General features: G+C 44.9%; 1 protein-coding gene across 3 annotated transcripts in view; it reads left to right on the forward strand.

The window, feature by feature from the left end:
* The window catches only part of MARF1 (meiosis regulator and mRNA stability factor 1), a 745,071-nt gene that overhangs the window by 44,025 nt on the left and 679,268 nt on the right, over positions 1-21,778 (forward strand). For 2 of the 3 annotated variants that reach the window (XM_078663193.1, XM_078663192.1), the window contains one exon: positions 3,069-3,752. In XM_078663193.1, the coding sequence (XP_078519319.1) occupies positions 3,069-3,752 (684 nt within the window). The remainder of the gene's footprint in view (positions 1-3,068; positions 3,753-21,778) is intronic. The other variant, XM_078663194.1, reaches the window with a different exon arrangement.

Consider the following 21,778-nt stretch of genomic DNA (forward strand, 5'->3'; position numbering starts at 1 on the left):
GGCGCTGAGCTGGATTCGCTCTTTTATCACTGGGCGCACTCAGGCTGTCAGACTGGGACCTTTCACTGCCCCCACCATACCTTCCACCTGTGGAGTCCCTCAGGGCTCTTCGTTATCACCCCTGCTTTTTAATTTATATTTACGTCCCCTTCTGCACTCCCTTAGGAGGGCCAAAGTGACAATTTTCAACTACGCAGATGATTTGCAGCTCATTTTTCCTTTAAACAACAAGGACTCTGTGGTTGAATTTCAAAATACTATGTCCCACATTTTGAATTGGATGAACTGCAGTCATCTGAAACTTAACCCTGGCAAGACCGAATTGGTCTTGCCGGGACAGAGTGCTCTCAGTTGGACCCCCAGCTTTTGGCCTTCCAGTATGGGAGCCCCTCCATCCAAGTCCTCTTCGGTCAAGAGCCTGGGAATACACATCAGCGAGGACCTTTCTCTCAAAAAACAAGTAGGAGCAGTTGTCTCAGCTAGCTTTTTCCAGCTGAAGAAAATCAAGAAAATCGCCTGCTTCTTTTCCCCAGCTGCCCTCACTCAGATTGTCATCTCCCTGGTTCTGTCCAGATTAGATTTTTCCAACAGTCTTTATCTTGGCATTCAAATTGGAGAGCTAAAACGCCTTCAACTGGTTCAGAATCAGGCAGCCAGACTTCTCCTGAACCTCTCTAAGAGGCAGTCTGTCAGATCCGGCCTGAAACAGCTACACTGGCTGCCTGTGGAGCAGCGTGTGGCTTTTAAAACAGGGTGCATTTTATTCAAATCTTTGCATGACTCTGGCCCCCTTTTTATTAGAGACATGTTTAAGAGATACATCCCTTCCCGCAACCTCCGGTCTATCCACAAATCCCTTCTGACTGTCCCACCCTATAAGAGGAAACGTCTTGGAGGCAGCTGCTTTGACCATCTTGCAGCTGGCTTCTGGAACTCTCTTCCCCTCCACCTGAAACTGAATGATAACATCCTCAGTTTTAGACACTCCCTGAAAACCTGGCTTTTCACTCAGGCGCATTGCTGAGCTGCTCCCCCTCTTCTGTGACCTATGCGTTCGTTCCTTCCTATAGCGCCATGAAGCCCCCGGGCGTACGAGCGCTTACAAATACATATTAACATTAACATTAACATGAAGATGTTCATATAAGTTTGTACATGAGGAGCATAGGTGTATGCCTCACAACTTTTTATTTCTATATTTGATGATCGTTGCTCTTCTAGGGGACATGTATTTTCATCATTCAACTGGCTCTAAATGGTTGTAATTGGGGTTCACACTTTACAGAGTGTTGTCTCTAGATGGAATATACCAAGTCAGTCTTATTTTTTTAATGAATTATTTATTTTTATTATAGAATCCCTTACATTTTCTGGTTTAAGTATGTGAGACCCCCTCTGAATCATCTGTAGAGTGATCTCTATATACTCGGGTCACATTCTAAGTTTGGCTTTCACTAGGCTAGCAAGGTTTATTTTTCATACTATTGTTTGATTGTGGTGTCTCAGGCAATTCACATTAGGCTGATGTATTGGGTGGCTGTTGCTTTCCTATGTGGTATGCTGCCTACTTCGATTTCCATACTGTTCTACTGTTATGTAAGTACTGTCTGACTGGTTACTCAGCTTTATTTAATATCTGTTCTACTTTTTCGCTTGTTAATACTTGGGTAGTTATTTATTGTACTCCTATATATGTATATATCTTGGGGACATCCTAGAAGTATTTGTATTATCTCTAATTAATTTTCTGGTTCTATGCCAGAAAATATGACAATAGTTGCTTTTGTTGTCTTAGACTCTTTCTATTAGAGCATTTGTTGTGCTTTCTAATGGGTGATGGACCTTTTGTCTCTGTTTACCGAGCGGGTCTGGCTCGGATAGAACTCTGTATGGCAAAGAGGTACTGTTCAATGGCATGACCTGCTGATCTGTGTTTCACAAGTATTGAACACGCAGATCGAGTTTAGATGTATAGGGTTATTTGGCAAAATTGTCCTACTGTCATGGGTAAGGTTATCCCCATGCTTTCAATGTCTTTCACTTTTGCTTATGCTGTGAGCATGCGTGGTTTCAGATCCCATTAGTTTTCTTTTCATGTTAGTAGGCTTTTACCACAATTTGTAATGCTAACATGGATAAGTTTATTCCCAAGCTTTTTAATGTCTTATGACTTTACTTATATCTGTTGTTTCTACCACCAGTTTTTTTTAATTTGTAGAGCATGTTAATGCTCACCGACATTAGTATGAATGTCTGGTCAATTTTCTCTTGGTCTATACCAGTTTGGTTCTAGTTGGAGACCTTTTAATGTCCTCAGTTTGCAGACCTTCCTCCAGGGATGGGATGCTTCGGTATCTAATTCAGAAGTAAGGAATCTGTGGAGAGATGTCTTTCAGATGAACAAGCTACTTACATTTGGCAACGCATTATCTGGTAGAGACTGGATCTAGCCGCAGATTCCTTAACCCTCCCATCCTCCCAGCTCTTTTGTCTCAATGATTTGCAAATTCACATACTAAAGAATCAGTGATTTGACTCAAGGGTGTCCTTTTATTTTTCTCCTTTTCAGCACACTATTTCAATAGACAGTTTCTATATGTGGCTCCTCGTTTTGAGCATGGAAAATAGTCGCAGACTAAACTGATGACGTTTAGGGGTTTATATGGACTTCATCAATGTCATATCAAGTGTATGACGTTGATTCAGAGGTGTGCTGCATTCTCTTCCAACGAGCAGACTCGCTATGATTTTTTTTTTCTAGATCTAAACTCATGCCTAGTGGAGGATATTAAAGTAAGGAATAAGCGGCTGGATCCTACCTTTACCAGATAATGTGTTACCAAAGGTTGAATTCTGAATATGATTAATATATAGGATACACATTTGTAAATTGGCAAATATTACTAATAGTCTTAAGGTTAAAATTGGAAGCTAGATAATCTTAGTTTTAAACGTACGTGGCACAGAAAACGTTTGATATTTGAATGGTTAATAAAATGGAGTATACATCAAATATCTTCAGCAGTGTTGCCAACAAAGACTAATTTTGTGCCTGCTTTTTTCTACAGAAAGATTACATGGAGAACAAGAAACCTAATGTGGAACTAAAGGATGTTCCACAACCTCCACTTGCTGGCTTGAATCGTTTTCCAACAATACCACATCCCAACATTCAGCCCCTTCAAGAACAACAAATACAGCGTCAGACTGGCCCCAAAGTAAGCTGCTGTTCCCTTTGCTCAAGTAACTTATGGCCTTCTTCACATGATAGAAGTTTTGGTGGTGGTCACTTGATTAATCCTAACACAGTATTAGGCTCTCAAAGCACTTCAACAGTCACATGTCAAGTAGGGTCTGGATTCGAATTTCCACCGGTGAGTCCGTTCAAGAGCAAGCCTACGACAGACCATTTTTCAAGCATTGGCAATAGTTTCAATGGACAATGTATAGATGAAAATGTATCATGTCTGCTGCACTCCTCGTCACCACGTTTCCCTTATTTTGGAAAGTTTAGTTTGCCTAGCCATCATGGTGAAGTTCACAAATTCCAGCGGGTTCCGGGATTTCAGAACTACACATCTCCTGGTTATTATCCATTTTCTGAGATCACAAGCAGTTCTTCTGGGCAATTGAAAGAGCATGTTTCACAATCTGAACTAACTTCACATGTGTGCACAAGTTCCTTTCACCTAGACATGGCACCATCTTTCTGTCTAAAGGGGTCTTTCTTCTGTGAAGATTGTATGGAAAAGGTTTGTACTATGTCCTTATTTTTTTTCCTACTTTATATTTTTCTGTTTTAATTAACATTTCTTCTGTGGTGATTTGAAGTTCCGGGAATTTGTGGTGATATTGCACAATATTATTTATTAACTTTGTATTACTAACAAAACATTACATATAGGTGTTTTTTTACGTGTTTTTTATGTTCGGTCTATTTTATGTTACTATTACCCAGTTGTGTTTGGCAGTTAACTAATCTTCCTTCCTTGTGAACAGTTCAACTTCTGCTGTGGTCAACTGGATCATTTTATTTTGGATTGGGCAGGTTTTAATTTTTTTTAAATTTAAATTTGAGGATTACTTTTAAACCAGAAGAATGAAACTCTGTAAATGGCAATAGACATAGTTGGGCCAGCAAGAAAAATGGCAGGTCCTGTAAAAGTTGGAACACTATTAACAGAGAAGGTTACAACCCTCTTGGAAACAGTATTGCTTAAAGGGACTTGCTGTCACAAGACCCCAAGCTGTCTACTAGAATGCTGTGGCTTTTGTTTAGGAACATAGTTTGCAGAGCATGCTGACTACAAACACTAAAACGTAAATTATTTCAGATGACATGTAACCCTCTATACCCAAGGTTGTTCAGACAGGTTATTTCCTCGATTCTTCCTAAGGCGGCAGCTATGCTTCAATGTTCTGATAAATCTAATGGATAGTTCATGTATGCTTCTGGTACTGCTTTAAGAAAACAACTTTAAGGACCTCTTATCCTATGGGGTAATTTGTGGTCTAGATTAAAAAAAAACAAATTATATCACTTACTGACCTTGTACCCATAATTATTTGGGAGCTGTGTGGTGCTCTGTGGTTTAAGTAATTTGTAAAGACCTGAAGAAGTCATCAGTCCTTTGCCTTGAGTCGTATTTCTATCATTTGTCTTTATTAGTATTGTAATAAAAAAAAAATATATATTTGGGCTCAAGACACTGGGATATATTAAAACTATTGGTTACGCTTTTCTTTGGAAATATGGTTACTAAGATTACATTTTTTTCTAAAGCTCTAAAACCTGCACAACTATTGACGCATTGCAATTAGATTCAAGAATAGGGATTCAAAACAAACACACTTCTAAACCGCAATTACAATTGCCCTCTCCATTCCGTATCGTTAACTGCCCCACATGCCCTGCAGGGTTCAGCTGTACTTAAAATCTTATAATTTCCTAACACATTGTGGGGTTGGGTATATTGCATAAGTAAGGGGAGACCTATTCATGTACCCAAGACTCCTGAAGAGAATTAGTGGACTTCATGTACCCTAATTTTCAGACCTCTGCTCCTGGTTTTCTAAGCCCATCTCTTCAATTCCCTTTTTGATATCTAACGAAATTACCATTTTAAAAATCCTTTGACATTTTTGCACCAATTTAGACAATTGGCCTCTTATTTGTCCCGCCTGGCACACAGTGAAGACCATTTTAGATTGCTTGCAGTTATTTGTGCGAAATCCCTAATCTAAGGATTAATCGAATGGCCTTTGTAGAGTTCAACTTGGCTTCTTTCCTGACTGCTTTAATAAGGTTGCATGGAGGAAGATCTAAAATCTTTTAATTTAATCCAAACTTTTCCCGTCATGTCTGAACCCCAGACCTAAGATCTCCGCCTTGTATAATAGTGGGAGGGTGGTGGTGGTGGTGGTGGTGGTGGGGGGGTTTGGTGGAAATCCGTGCTTTTTATATACTGAGAACGGGTTCAATCGAAGGTCCCCGAAGTCCCTTTTTAAATACTTCACCCTCTTCCTGCACCTCCCACCCCCCACACCGTGGATAGTGGCGATGTTTTCAAAACTTCCAGGTGCCTCTTCTGCTGTAGCTTACTGTAAAATATCACATATAGGACGAGATTTCCTTCATTGGCTTTTCTCCTATCTCCCACTTAAAATGAGTGCATTTTATGGCCAGTGCATACACTTTGCCGCAAGATGTTTTGTTTACTATTCAGTGTGCTTCCAACCCGCCCACAGCATACTATTAGTTGTTTTCGTTGTCCATCTTCTTTACAATCTTTCGATTGCTTAGCTCCCGTAGGCTCCCCTCCTTTTCTTTTGTTGGCTCCTCCCTGAAGCATAACCAAGTACGTGTTCTTCCTCGTCTTTTTGCAGCACACTATTATTATTATATATGTAGTCATATATACACACACACCTGTTATATGTAATTATTATTAATTTGTTTTTAAATACGTGGTATTATTTCTGGATGTGCTTTTCTTCTTGTGATACAGCTTCTTATGTATGTTGCTTTCACCCTATTTGTTGTCCCTATTGATGCTTTAGTACCATCCCCACTCGGGCACATCTATTTGTGCTTTGTAATTACTACACAAATGCTTTTAACCCCCTTCGATGGTCATGACGGAACCCAGCCGCCATGAGCCACGGGTGGCCTGTGCGCATGACTGCTGGGTTCCGTCACAACCACGCCCGCGATTTGAATGTCGAGCACCGGGCTGGAATTCCTGCCGCAGGCAAGGTGTTAAAAGGTGCTCTTTTATTTTGAAAAATGCTTTTTTTACGATGTTTTCTTTACAATTAATCACTCCTGACTCTGCACGTATTTACAAGTTTTTCCCGCAATTTCAAATGTTTTATGGCTTCTTGTTTGTTTGCTTACACCTTATCCGCCATCTTTCTCAACACTTTAGTTACTTACTCCCCACAGCTGTACTCCTCTGCCCGCTCCACTTCAAGCAAAAATATGAACTTTTAGCCATGCCTTTCACCAGCCACACTGCTCTACAACTTGGCTGAAAGACACAGGCAAATCCAATAGCTCTCATGTTGGTGAGAGCTTTTGGCTTGGCGAATGTATGTTTCCTAAATACCAGCCTTGGTTTTTTCTATAATAATTGATAAAGTAATCCTGGTAGTACTTATTAACGGCTTCGAATTTTCTGTGCAAACCCACCTGTTAGGTCCAGGATGACCAAATCTTCAGCATATAGTAAACCTATGCACCAACCTTGCATCGAGTGAAAGAATCCTTCTAATGTAAAACTGCTGGCAGGTCTTCAACCTACCATGCAAAGAGCAGCAGCAAACAACCCCTTGTCCTAGGCCGTTTGTAATTAAAACAAGCATTGGCATAGCCAATAGGTCTAGCTTTTGGGACCTTATAAGTGTTTAGTTATCCATCACAATATCCTTGGTGCAACAACAACAACTGTTGCATGGCTAAACACTTATAAGGTCCTAAAGGCGAGACCTATTGGCTAGGCCAATGCTTGTTCTTTCTCATCTTTCATTAGGCATTTTAAATAGGAAATTGCGAATGTGCCTACAAATACTGCACTTTAAAGATTAGGCCATGGAAGTATAGGAATGTTGAGGTGAACCGGGGGGCTCCTGGTTGAGGATGTAACAGATGTAGAGACAAAGGGAGCATGGTTCCCGGTTCTGGCAGGCATGATGAACAAGAACTGCTCTGCAGGGAGGTCGTTTATTCATCTGTTTGTTACAGGCTGCTGGTTACAAGGGCATGGGAGAGTAGGGGACTTCTCCCATTTAGTGAGCCCTGGGTTTATTAAAAGGTCAATATAAGCACATTAAAAACAATTAGAACAAGAACGTAGCCGAAGGCTCCATTGCTAGTGATAACCGTATGCAGTATGCTAAATCGCATATGTTCAACTGTAATACTATGCAGCATTACTTCTGTGCCCGCGTGTCTTGGGGATACCTGGCAAAATAATGCAAGCCAGCTGCACACCTCTGAGATTACATTTATTAAAGTTGGTGGTACAACTGGGCACACCCACAGTGAGAAGCTGGACGGCTAGGCAGTTTGAAGGCAGCCACATGGTAGTGAGGTTCAACCAGCGCTGAGGTACAGGGGTATACCACCCTCCTATGGTGCTTAGTTACAGAAATGCTTAAGTCAGATACAGCGCAGAGTCTGTTTATAATTAGGGCTCCCGGTTTTATGGTATTTATTTTTTTGACATTTCCGTCTGTATTTATCCATATTTATTTTTTTGCCATTTTTTCTGTATTTATCCACATGTATTTTTGCCTCAAGCAAAAGACGATGCTTCAGCTAATATTTTTCCACATTTATTTAAACTGAAAACACAGCGAAAATAAAATGCCCTTCTACACTTTAAGTTGAAGGTATTGAGTAAATTTAGTGCTGCACTACTTCTATAACATACAATAAATGCATTGCATTTGATAGTATCACAGTATTGATTGATCCAACTTTGCCATGCTACATACATTAGCAATTCCCACAGTAAAAACGTCTGCATTTTTCATAGTAATTTTTTTTTAATGTTTCCTTACTGGTGCTTTCATAGCCACAGTTCATTCAGGGCCCCTGTTCTCTTTTAAACTGCTTGTCATTGGATTACGAATAAAATCAAACAGCCTTGAGCACACCAAGCAAGTACTAAAATCTACAAAGCTGAATGTCCCCGCAATTTTGAACCCCCACTGATTTTTAATTGCTGGACACCGAAACTGGCTGACTGGGGAAAGCTCCTCTGCTACAATCTACAGGTGCTAAGTGAGTCACTCGCCTCAGACACTCCCTTGTGGTGCACATATCATGTTCAAGGCAGACGGCCCATTGTCATTCTAAATGTGATAATCACCTGATGTCAGAATGACAATGGGCAGTCAACAGCCTGTGCGAGGGTGAGGAGGGGCTGATACATAACCGGTGTCAGGTCCTACTAGCTGCGCCTTACCTAGAGATGTGCGCATGCGCAGCCAGGCCCGGTAATTTACCCGGTCCACGCCGTGAACTCCATTTACCCACTAAAGGAGGGCCCTTACTCTGCGCCATCCGGTGACGTCATGAGTATGCTCGCGCGGGGTGGCTACCAGCCAAAGGAAAGCGTGACTACTCCAACCCGCGCCCCTTTGAAGCACCAGTTACCTTGCCCCTGAAGTTCTAGGAGGGGCCAATGGCTCCCTCCCCCTGGGCGGGAACCTCCATAGGATGATGCCCGCCCCCTCAGACCTTAAAATAGCTGCTCACCGGTCATGACCTTACCGCATGCCCCATACCTAATAAATACGACGACCTATGGGAAAAGTGTGGCGCCGCGGCCAGGGCGACTGACGCTGGAATCTGGGGACCACGGTTCGATCCCCGGCTCCGGCAGGTTAGCCCAGCACCATGTGACTGGGCAATAGCTCGCTTAATCTTCCCGACGGCCCCCAGCGCCTAGAGACCCTACGGGTGATTGTGCGCTTTACAAATGTGGACTTTACTTTTACTTTACTTTACACATCCCATGAAGTTCCTAAGAGAGATGCGAAGTGCGAGCTGGCCCCAAGAACTTTTTTACTCCTGGGGCTTATCACAGACTGGAACAGCAGTTTGCTGAAATGCCCAGAAGCCCAGAATTAAGAACAAAAGACAACCGTAAAAGGAATGATGCTGCTGAAAACTGGGGAGACAAGTCATTGGAGGTGCATTAGTATGCATTAACAAGCCTCCCCCACCTACTCCCTTAAACAATTTAACTCAGACTGCGAACAGGGACGGTGGTTTCGGCTCTGCAGATCCGCAGCTCAGATGCCCTCCCAAGTCTGATATTTATTTCGGTTTTCGAAATGTTTTCAGGCCAACTCAGTGATGCGATTCCCCTGCAGGAGGAGCTCTATTTTTAGATCAGTTTGCAAATTGAGACTAAAATGTAATAAAGAAGGAAATATCCTTAACGTGCGCCGAGGTGTGCTTTCTCACTGATTAGCACATGCTAGAAGGTGACCTCATCCATGCACAGTTGTACTAGCATTTTACCATTTTTACATATAAATACAGACAAATGAAAAATAGTTTTCCGTCTGTATTTATATGTAAAAATCCGTTTAAACGGAAAACCAGGAGCCCTATTTATAATTAGTTCAAGAGGAAACTGCACTGCCTTCCTTTTAACAGTTCTAAATTGAGACCAAAGCGTTCAGCGGGGCATTGAAGACTAATACAAATCTCGGCACGTGCTCACTGCCCGCGAAAGAGGCCAACTGGAGTCTGGTGCCGTAAAGCACAGCTGAAGTGCCGTAATGTTCTGGCCATGTCACTTCCGCATCGACCACCCTGAAACGTAGGCACAATATATATATGTTATGTTACACGCATGACTACTACTTATATGGCCGTGTAGCACTTACGCCATCTGAGGACCCCTCAGGCTTCTGGGCATTCTCGTTAAATTAAAGGTTGGTTAACTCTATCGGTCTGAGCTCAGCTCAATGCGGTATGTGTGCGCCAAGAGGGGCAAGGACTTATAAAGTCATTCATGCTCACCGTGGGGTGCAGTCAGTGGGTGGGCAATGCAGATGTCCCGTCAAATTGCCAGAACCCCCTCGCTGAGGGGTTGATAACAGTGCCCACAACAGTCACCTGTGTTTTCATTGAGTTTAGAAGGGCAGTCGCGCGCTGAATGCCACCCTTTCTCTGGGTGTTAGTCAGCGCGCGGCAATGAGCACGTCTCGTGCACTTGTGCCGAGAACACTTTACAGGAGTTTTCGCCCACGGCACAACATGAGGCAAAAGAAAAACCTCAGCAATTACATTTTTATTTGTTTCTCAACTCAAAGAAATGGTCACTGCAGGGAAAACGTAATAAGCATTGGCCACGGGGCTGTGAAAGTGACACGGCCGTGAAAGTGATCGCGCGCTGTAAGGGTGCCTGCGAGCGATGCACTTAATGAGCCATGACGAGAGAGGAAAGCCAGATGGCACCGGTGCGCATAACCGCAAGCTTTAGGCCACAAGCAAAAGCGGGTGGTGAGCTTTTTAAAGCCCCCTTACTAAATGTCTCGCTAAAAATAAATACATTGGAAAACCGTGACGCTATTGTTTTGCGTTACCTATGCCCAGTTCTCTCTCTTTTAACATTGCAAACAAGATTCTGGGAATATTCCTACAACATTTTCACAAAGAATAACTCTACTAGATTGAGGTGCTGTGGAAATCAACAGAGCAGCAGAACAGATTACCTCTGGTCTCCGTTGCTTTTTGGGCCTTTGCCCGTGGTGTTCCTCAATACAACCCTTCAAGTAGACCAATAGTGCTTTAGAGAAAATGTTTACACCTACATCAAGTAAGCTAATGAGTAATTTTGGGGATTAGACTGATCGTTTCTTTTTAATATTGACTTTGTTGGACCTTCGAACTACAATCTATGTTGGTTTTGTTGCTAGTTGCCAGCAGGTTATCTGGACCGGCAGTCCGTGTACAGTGAAAGTGTAGAGAATCTTTTTAATTTTTTTATTTTTTTATGGCATTTCTTGACATATTGGACTGTAGCTCTTCGGCTGGTTTGTTCTCTTCTCTACTTGGATTCTCATGTTCTTTTCCATCCATTGCTGACCGATAGGTGACCCTGTTCACTTCAGGAACCTTTGAAATTGGGCTTCTATCATTTTTATGTGACCCTTGTTAGTAATGTAAATTTTACCAACCAGCGAACTTTGGCTTTCTCTAATCGTACTTGTCTTACTTGTTGCATTTTACCTAGGGATTCACTTGCCACCCGTCAACAGCATTTTTTTTATTATTCAATAGTACTACTCTATTGACCCCTGGCGTTTCTTGTCCCCAGTGTCTAATTTCATGGTACTCTGAAACTTCTTTACTTCAATACCTGTTACCAGACGATTGGGGTAGCTTATTTTCAAAGTTATCATTTGATCCCGTTCTTGTATCTAATCCCATGGTGTAGGAAGCTGGCTCTGTATATACTATACCAAAGTAAGGTATAATGTGCTCAGTCCAGTGGATCACCAAAGGCTTACAGAGGTAAAAGTAGATCATACCTTACTCTCTATTTGTGGTAGTGTGGGATAGCAGTCAGGCTTTATCAGAGGGTAGTGTTAAGCATTTATTGTACACACTCCGGCAATACACTCAGGCAAGAAATGATGTCACACACTCTGACTGACCGCCGACCAATTTCTTTAGTATAAGAATAATATTTAGTTGTATTTTATTTTTGGAACCAAGCAAGGCCTGGCACAGGTAAGTGTATTAGTACTTTAAAAGAAGAATGCAGTTGAATGCTGTTGGTTTTGTTCCAGGTAAGTCAAATGTTCATAAACGGTTGAAATTGCTATATAGTTACTTTGCAATTACCTTGAGTAGTTCGTTGGATTACTTTTCTTACTCAGTGTGGTATACCTAGATACCACACTGGGATTTTTCCTGGATACAGGCAAGTAATGCAATTTATCAAAACACACTTGTATGACTTTTCATAGAATTTCCAATTCCACACTTTTTCACGGAAAAGCAGTTAATGCAATCCTATGGGAGGAAATGAAGGTATCCGTTTACAGGTAAGTACTTGGTTTTGGTAGTCAGGTTTCTGAAGTTAGAACAAGAGTTCCCCCAGGGTCAAGGCCGCACTCCAAGAGCACCCTCAGCGGCACTAGTGCGGCCAGGTGCAGAGTGCTGAGGCCCAATGTTATCCAATGGGGGATAGGGGCCTCTAGTTGGTGGCTGCTAACGAGCAGGCCTCAAGGTTGTGGGAGCAAAGCTCCTAGGGTTCAGCTCAGGGCAAAGGGGGGGTTCAAGTTAGCACACAAAGCACACCCACCGTAGCACAGAGCCGGGTTCAGGGTGCTGTTTTGGTGTTGGGTGCCCTGTTTGCAAGGGGGATTCTCCGGTTTCAACAAATACTGCAAGCTCGGTTGGAGAGAGAAGTTGGGATGTTATGGGAGGCCGGGACACAGTTGGATGGGCCACCCAAGGCCGTGGAGCGTCTGGTACAGGGGTGTTGTTTGGTGTAGAGTTTTCCTTACAGGCTCTGGTCGCAGTCGGTGGGGTCCTCCAGAAACTGGCTGCTGGCGTTGTCTGGAGATTTCAGATAGGCCGGGGATCACCAGATCACCGGTCAGGATTGCTTTGTAGTCCTCCTCGTGGTGTTGGGCCACTCTGACTCGGGCCTTGGGCATCTGGTGCAGACTAGCGGATTTGGCAGGAACCAGAGTCTGTTGGTGAACAAATCTGGTTTTCACAGGAGATAGTCTTTCAGTGAAGGCCGGACAGGTACTCCGGGTTCTGGCCGGCTGCAGGACACGCCGGTATTCAGCTGGAGCAGGTCTAGGTTGGGATAGGCCGGTAGGACTGAAACCAAGTTAGTTGGTGTTGTCCTCTTCTTCCTTCAGCACGGCTCTTTGGTCCTTCTTTTTGATTGTCTGTGGAGGCAAGGTTCGGGGTTGCCCTTAAGTACTAGATTTAGGGGTGTTTCAGGTTGGGAGCAATGGGACCCTTCTTGGGGTGGGTACAGAGAGCGAGATCCTGGCCGAAGCTTACTGCAGAAGCATTTGAGGGAAAGTTTCTGATCCTTGAGAAGCAGGAGAAGGAATCAAGTGATCAGGACACTGAGGTGTTATTGGCCAATTTCAATCGGGCTCTGACGCAGACCGTGGACATTGTTATCCCGGAAAAGAACACGAAGCAAGGTCTTCGCCGGGACTCAGCACCTTGGTATTCAGGGGCTCTAAAAATTGAAAAATCCTCTTGTAAAACTCTGGGGAGACGATCCAAAATAGAGGGGGATAAAAGGACCTACAAAAAGGCCTTAGCAGGTTACCACCAGAATATCAAAAATGCCAGATGTGTCTACTTCCAGAGGCAAATAGAACAGGCAGGGAATTACTCAAAGATATTGTTTGATATTGTGAAGGGTTTTTCTTCCCCGCAGGCCTGCAAACAATTACCGGTGGAAAGACAGGAGCTCTGTGAAGCACTAGCCACCTACTTTCAAGATAAAATCTCCCTGATTTACGAGAACTTTCCTAAAAATAAAACTACCAGCTTAGCTGAACCTTGTGCTAATAAGATGGCGCCTGAGAATAGTCTCAATCGGTTCGATTCCATCCCGCAGCTGGATGTTGTTCATCATCTTCAAGCATCTAAATCGGGATCCCGAGGGATATTTGCCCGCCCTATGTCATGGCCTTGATTGCAACAAGCTGTGCGCCGGCCATCCAGGAGATTTTTAATTCCTCAATTGCCAGTGGCTATATTCCCATGGCATGGAAGGAAGCCCAGGTGCGCTCTATTCTTAAGAAACCATCAGCAGACCCTGCCCCGCAGTCCTAGGCAATTACAGGCCAATATCATTACTCCCTCTCCTAGCGAAGATGCTGGAGGCTCTCATTAACACACAATTGAGCCAGTATCTTGAATCCAATAACATCCTGGACATATCGCATTCGGGCTTTCGGCTGGGATTTAGCACAGAGACAGCCATTTTAGCAGTCACTGACTCCATCAGGCGGACGTTGGATGTAGGGGGGATCGGTGATGCTTATCCTTCTGGACCTCTCCGCAGCATTCAATACTGTTTCACATCGACTGCTTGTGGAGAGATTACAGGACTGTGGGATCAGTGACCTGGCCTTGAAGTGGCTGATCCATTTTTTGACCGATAGGACACAACAGGTCATAATGGGCCCTTTCAGGTCAAACAAGTCTTTGTTGGAGAGGGGGGTCCCACAGGGCTCATGCCTAAGCCCTACCCTCTTCAATGTTTATATGGCCCCGCTAGCTAGAATAGTTAGGCATTATGGGTTTGAGGTCGTCTCCTATGCAGACGACACTCAACTGATTTTCCCTATTGGGAGGAATTTGGTGGAGGAAAAAGTTCGCTTTTCACAAGGAATGCTGGCTATTGCAAAGTGGATGGCAGATTCCTGCCTCCAATTGAACCCAGGAAAGACAGAACTAATGTTCCTGGGGAAAAGACAGGATCTGATATTGGACGACTGGTGGCCGGTTGAGCTGGGCATTGCGCCAGCTCCCTCGGATTCAGTAAAAAGCCTAGGAATACACCTGGATCAGAATCTGTCGATGAAGAAAAATGTCAGTAACATAATGAGTTCCTGTTATTATAGCCTCCGGTTGTTGCGGAAAATTATTCCATACCTTCCCCTGAGCCACCGTAGGACGGTGGTCCAGACTCTAGTAAACAGCCAGATGGACTATGGTAATGCTTTGCTGGCAGAAATAGGGGACACGCAGTTAGCAAAGCTCCAAGTTATCCAAAACACTGCCGCCCGGATGGTCTTAAATCGTCCCCCTGGCACACCATCTCTCCCTTTACTGAGGGAACTACATTGGCTTTCAGTCAAAAAGAGATCCTTCTTTAAGACCTGTCTAGTTTTTAAAGCTATGAGGGAAGCCGGCCCAAAGTACCTACAAAATAAACTCTGCAAATTAATATCTTGCTGTAACTTAAGATCTAATGGAAATGCTCTTCTAGCGATTCCACGCATCCAACGGACTCGTCTGGGAGGTAAAGCTTTTTCTTTTGTAGGCCCCAAATATTGGAATTCACTACCAGAAGTTTTGCGTAAGTCACCATCTTATCTGGCTTTCAGGAAACACCTGAAAGCCTTTTTATATTGATGTCTCTTTCCGGCTTTGTTGTTCTCGGCAATTGGTCTAGGTAGCGCGGAGATGCCCCCGGGTGATTCATGCGCTTTATAAAACACCAATAACATAACATAGCATAACATCCCCCATGATGCCATCCTCCAGTGGGAGGAGGACATAAGCCTCACTCTGTTTGGCTAGGTCCCCACATCTTCAAGATGACAAGGACCGAGAGTTGTCCTTCACCTCGCCTCCCCACCTGAGGGGTTGTGTTTGCTAAGGTGGGCACACCTCAACTCCTATCTTGGGTTTCCCGCCGATTCTCCTGTCCAAAGTGGGGGTCAGAACCGATGGGGCCAGTTGCTGGGAGCAGCAAATGGCTGGGTTAGCTCACAGAGGCAGCAAGCCGTTGAAGCTTCCCTTTCTTGGACCCTGCCCATCCTGGGGCAGGAGGCTCGGCACCGCTGATCAGGATGTGCTTTGTTTCCAGGCCCTGATAGCGGGATGCTCTTGACCCAGTGGTCCAGAGACATGTCTGGGGGTGGCAGCTGCGGAGCAGCCAGGACACTAGAGTTAGGTTGTTTTTCAGGGGACATCTCTAAGATTCCTGCTGAGTGCATTTTTCATTAAGTACCACACTGGCATCAGTGTAGTTTTATTGTGCTGAGAAGTTTGATACCAAACGTCCTAGATTTCTGTAAAGCCATTATGGTGCTGTGGAGTTCGTAATGACAAACTCCCTGACCATATACTCTTTATGGCTTTACTGCACTTACAATGTTTAGGAATAGACTTAGACAACGTAGGGGTACAGGGCTCATTCACCTGGACCCTTACCAGTTGCATAGTGCACCCAGCTAGTGGGACGGCTGATCTATGCCACTGTCAGTGGGTAATGGGCATGGCACAAAGTGGCATGTGCCATTTCAACTCTTCACTTTTCTCTGCACCTAACACCCTATGGCTGTGTGTGTGTTAAAGTACAGGACTGCCAATTTGGGGGGTACAGATTTAGGGAAATAACATAGGCCCTGGTTGCCAGGAACCCAAGGCACACCAAGTAAGAGAGCATCAACATCAGGTTGAAAGTGGGGGGAGGCAACCATGCAAAAAGGGGCACTTTCCTACACAACCCTCACCCCAGCAAACAAGATGAGACTATCCTTTCCCTAGTGAGTCTTCATTGTCGAAGTGGAAGAACCTGGAAAGTCCACCTGCATTGGCATGGGCAGTCTTAAGTCTATGTTCAACTGCAAAGTCCATTCCCTGTACGGAGATAGACCACCTCAATTTTGGGATTTCACCATTCATTTGCCTAGGCCTTTAGCCATTTGAGAGGTCTGTGGTCAGTTTGAACTGTGAAGTGAGTACCAAACAAGTATGGTCTCAACTTTTTTCAGGTACCAAACCTCAGCAAAGGCCTCCCTCTCAAAGGCACTCAAACGCTGCTCCCTGGGGAGTAATGTCCTGCTTATAAAAGTAATAGGCTGGTCTTGGCCATCAGCATTGGTCTGGGATAGGATCGCTCCTATCTCTAGCTAAGAGGCATTAGTCTGCACAATGAACTGCTTGGTGTAGTCTGGGGCTTTGAGAATTTGTGCTGAGCACATTGCCTCTTTCAGGGTGTCAAAAGCCTTTTGACAGCTGACTGTCCTGTTTATATTTTGGGGCTTCTTCTTGGAGGCGAGTTCTGTGAGGGGTGTCACAATGGATCCATACCCTTTCACAAATCTCCTGTAGTAACCAGTCAAGCCAATGAATGTCCTGACTTGGGTCTGGGTTGTTGGAGCCTCCCAGTCTAGGATAGCCGGGATCTTGGGCTGTAGGGGTTACCCATGTCCCCCACCAAGAAGGTGGCCCGAGTATAGAACTGTTCCCTGCCCTATCTTTCATTTGGGTGCCTTGATAGTTAGGCCTGCAGTTTGCAGGGCCTGTAAACCCCCCCCTAGGTGCGCCAGGTGATCTGCCAGTGGAGTGAAAGACTGCAATATCATCAAGATATGCTGCACCAAAGGCCTCCAATCCAGCAAGGACTTGGTTCACTAACCTTTGGAAGGTGGCAGGGGCATTCCTTAAACCAATGGGCATAACAGTAAACTGATAATGCCTTTCAGGTGTGGAGAATGCTGTTTTCTCTTTGGCTCCTGGGGCCATGCCAATCTGCCCGTACTCTGCAGGTAAGTCCAAGGTACTGAGAAATTTGGCTGCACCCAATTTATATATCATCTCATCAGCTCCTGGTATAGGGTGAACATCTGTCTTGGTGACAGAGTTGAGTCCTCTATAGGCCACACAGAACCTCATTTCTCTTTCCACCCTGTGGATGAGGTTTGGGGAATAGGACCACTGGGCTGTCCCGGGGACTTTCAGAGGATTCAATAACCACTAACTCGAGCATCTGGCTGACCTCCGCTTTGATTCTCTCCTTAACTAGATTTTGCTAGATTTTGTTTTTGAGAGGTACACTGTCCCCAGGGTCCACATCATGGGTACAGCAGGGTGTCTGACCAGGGGTCAAGGAAAAGAAATTAGAACACTGCTGTAAAAAGTGCTTGCAGTCAGCCTGCTGTTGGGCAGTAAGGGTGTCTGAGTAGGCAACTCCATCCACTGACTCATCTTTGGGGCTGTAAGAGAGGAGGTCATTGAAAGGTTCACTCTGTCTCCTGGTCCTCATCAGTAACCATCCACGTGGGTATATCTTCCCTGTCATGGAAGAGCTTTAGGCGGTTCACATGGATCACCCTTTCGGGGGTCCTGCTGGTGCCCAGATCCACCAATTAGGTGACCTCAGTTTTCTTTCCTTGGGTGGCTTAAGGGCCACTCCATTTGTCCTGGAGGGCCCTTGGTGCCACAAGCTCCAAACCCCACACCTTTAGCCCTGGTTGGAATTCCACCAGTGCAGCCTTTTGGTCATACCAGTTCTTCTGGAGCTCCTGGCTAGCCTCAAGATGTTTGGAAGCTTTTCCATGTACTCTGCCATTCTGGACCTTAGGCCTAATACATAGTCCATAAATCCTGTTTAGGTTCTTGGAGAGGCTTCTCCTAACCCTCTTTAACACGACAGTGGTCCCCTAACAGGGTGGCCAAATAGAAGTTAGAAGGGGGAAATCCCTACTTCCTTCTGAGGCACCTCCCTGTAGGCAAAACACAAGCATGGCAAGAGGACATCCCATCTCCTTTTGAGTTTTTTAGTGAGCCCCGTGATCTTGCCCTTCAATGTTTTCTTAAACCTTACAACAAGACCATGGGTTTGGGGGGTGAAAGGGTGTGGTAAACTTGTACTGCACTCCGCTGTTATTCCACATGTGTTTGAGGCTTGTAGACATGAAGGTCGACCCTCTGACACCAACTCCTTAGGAAACCCTACCCTGGTGAAGACACCAATGAGGGCCTTGGCTACTGCAGGAGCTGTAGTGGTTCTAAGGGGAAATTAATTTAGGATACCTGGTGGCATGATCCACTACCACCAGTATAAGCGTGTTTTCCTTGTCTGTGGGTTGGTCAAGTAGATCCACTATCCCCACACCTACCCTTTCAACCGGAACCCCAATCACTGGGGGTAGAATTAAGGGGGCCTTTGGGTGTTCACCTGTTTTGCCACTGGCTTGACAGGTTACACAGGAGCTGACAAACTCCTTTGCTTTCTGGGAAATCTGGGACCAGTAAAAATGGCTAATTAGCCGTCCCAAGTCTTGGTCTGGCCAAGATGCGCAGCTAGGGAGATGTCATGGGCCAAAATGAGTAAAAACTCTCTACATCTGAGGCACTACCACTCCCTTAGTGGCACCAGGGTTGTGGTCTCTGGCCTCAGTATACAAGAGTCCCTCCTCCCTGTAGGCTCTCTGGGTACCGCTAGCATCTCCCTTTTCCTGTGCAGCGGCTTGCTGCCTCACGCTATCAAGAGTTGGACAGGTCTGCTGTTCAAGGCACAGTTGTACCCTTGTGGGTCTCCCTGGGCCTAAGAGCTTAACCTGGTATGGGTCAAGTTACACTGGCTTAGTTCCCACTGGGTCTGCCAAGTCCTCTCCCTGAGGAGAGGGGTCTTGAATATTTTGCTGTCCAAGAGCTGGTTCCCCAGTCTTCCTACCTTTCCTCTTGGAAGGTTGGTCCATTCTTCCAGGCTCCAACACTTCTTCGTTTTCACTCTGTGCTCGGCTCTGTGCTCTAGTCTTGACACACTATCTCAGGGATGTCCAGGATTGCTGCATGGGTTTTCAATTCTACCTCAGCCCATGCTGAGGTCTCCAGGCTGTTTCCAAGCAGACAGGCAGCTGGAAGGTTTGGAGAGGCCACTACCTGTTTCAGGCCAGTAAACCCCCCCAGTCTAATGTTGCTATAACCATGGCATGGTTAGTAGTAACTCTGCCGATATGACTTTCTGGGGAAACCAGTGTCTCTCTCACCATGCTGACACTGGCACCTGTATCCCTTGGGGCTTCTATTCTAGCCCCATATATCCAAGGGTATTGGAAATACTACTTTAAGTTGGGACGCCACACAGCTAAAGTGGCAAACTCAACTTCACCCTCCGTGACTAGAACTGCTCGAGTGTGAAACGTGATTTGCTCTGGGCACACTGTTGATCCCATCTGGAGATTGGCTACATCAGTATGAACTGGAGGAGGACTAGGGGGCTTCTTGTTAGGAAGTAGAATCTCCAATTAAGTGTCCCAACTTATTTCTGTTGAAATACCAGGCCTTCAGGGGATCAACATTTTTTCCTTTGTACCTACAATTGGACTGGGAAGAGTGTTGTCACCCACCCCTCTGAACAGTGTTTTGTGGCCTTTTGAATACTCTTGGTATTGTTTGGGGTTCTCACCCCCTTTATTTGGTCACCCCAGTGGCTTTTTTTGTTACCCTAGTCTTATCCCAGTGGTCTGCCTTCTTTCCAAATACTTGGGAAGACATTAGACCTAGGTCTACCAAATGTTGATGTAACTTTTCATTAGTGCAATTTCTCAAAATATGTTCTTTCATAAAAAGATTGTAAAGTCCATTGAAATCATGTACATTATTTCCAGTTAACCATCCATCTAGCGTTGAAACTGAGTAGTCTACAAAGTCAACCCAGGACTAGCTCTGGGTTTTGTGAGCCCCCCTAAATCTAATTGTATATTCCTCAGTTGTGAGCCCAAAGTTCTCGATCAGTGTGTTCTTCTGGAGGTCGTAAGACCCAGCATCTGACCCAGTAAGGGATCAAGAGTTTGTCCTTGCTGTTACCAGTGAACATTTCCCAAAGGAGAACCCCCCCCCCCCCAGTGTGACTTCACTTTCCTCATTTCACAAGCCCTCTCAAAGACTGTGAACCATTTCAGGAGGTCACCCCCTTCCTCACATTTGGGGACATTCCCTTTGAGGATTTTAGGATCATAGGATTTTAGGATCCTTACTATTTAAGTTGCTGCAACCATTGATGGGTGCTAGGCCCATCTCTGCTCTCTATTTCAAGAGCCAAGATTCTGGTCTCTAGGTCTAATCTTTTGTCCAACCCTACTAGAAGGTTGGTCTCCTCTTTGTGTCTTAACTGAGTAGCCTACAAAGTCAACCCAGGACTGGCTCTGAGTTTTGTGAGCCTCCCCCCCCCCCCCGAATCTAATTCTTTATTCCTCAGTTGTGAGCACAAAGCCCTCAGAGTGTTCTTCATGAGGTTGTAAGACCCAGCATCTACCCCTGTAAGTGTCAGGAATCTGTCCCTGAAGTTACGAGTGAACAGTTCGAAAGGAGTGCCTTGTGACTTATCGCTCTTCTCATTTTACAAGCCCTCTCAAAGGCTGTGAACCATTTGGTGATATCACCTTCCTCAAATGTGGACACAATCCCTTAGGGGATTCAAGGATCATAAGATTTCTCTGTCCCTATTTAGTATGTTGCTGCCAACCTTGATGGGAGCTAAGCCATGTCTGCCCTTTCTTTCTCTATAGCCATGAATCTGGTCTCTAGATCTAATCTCTTGGTCAACCACATTAAGAGATTGGCCTCCTCATTGAGGCTGTCCTCAATGGGCTCAAATACCTGACCCACCTGTGTGGGAACTAGGTACTGTGGGTTGTATTCTTGGATTCGGGAACAGGGACCATGTTCTCCCTAGGAAGTGAGGGGTTTGGAAGTTCTACTCCCGATCATTTTCTTCCCCATCTGAGAGGTCTTCACCTTGCTCAGAGGGCTGGCCGTTAGCGTACCCTGCCAACAGCTCCTGGAGCTTTTGTTTGGAGGGATGGGCCCCCATGGTAATGTTTTTAAGTCTACATAGTCCTTAACTCCATAAATTCTAAGTGGAGATAAGGGGTGAGGTCCAGCTCCACAACCATGTTTGATAATCTTTTTACGAAAGAACATATTTTGAGTAAATGCACTAATGAAAAGTTACATCAACATTTGGTAGACCCAAGTCTGATTTCGCCCAAGAATTGGGAAAGAAGACCGACCACTGGGTCAAGACTAGGGTAACAAAAACAGCCCCTGGGAGTGAACAAAAGAAAGGGGTCACCAAACCTTACCAGGGGAAAGGGGGGGTGAAACCCCAATACAAAAAGCCAGAGTCTTTTAAAAGGCCCCAAAAACCTGCTTGGGGGGGGGGGGGGGCCAAAAACTCTTCCCAGTCCAATGGTAGGTACAGAAGGAAGAACTTTGATCCCCAGATACTGATGTTTCAAC

The sequence above is a fragment of the Lissotriton helveticus genome, chromosome 10 (assembly GCF_964261635.1).
Source record: "Lissotriton helveticus chromosome 10, aLisHel1.1, whole genome shotgun sequence".
In the NCBI taxonomy this organism is placed as follows: Eukaryota; Metazoa; Chordata; class Amphibia; order Caudata; family Salamandridae; genus Lissotriton; species Lissotriton helveticus.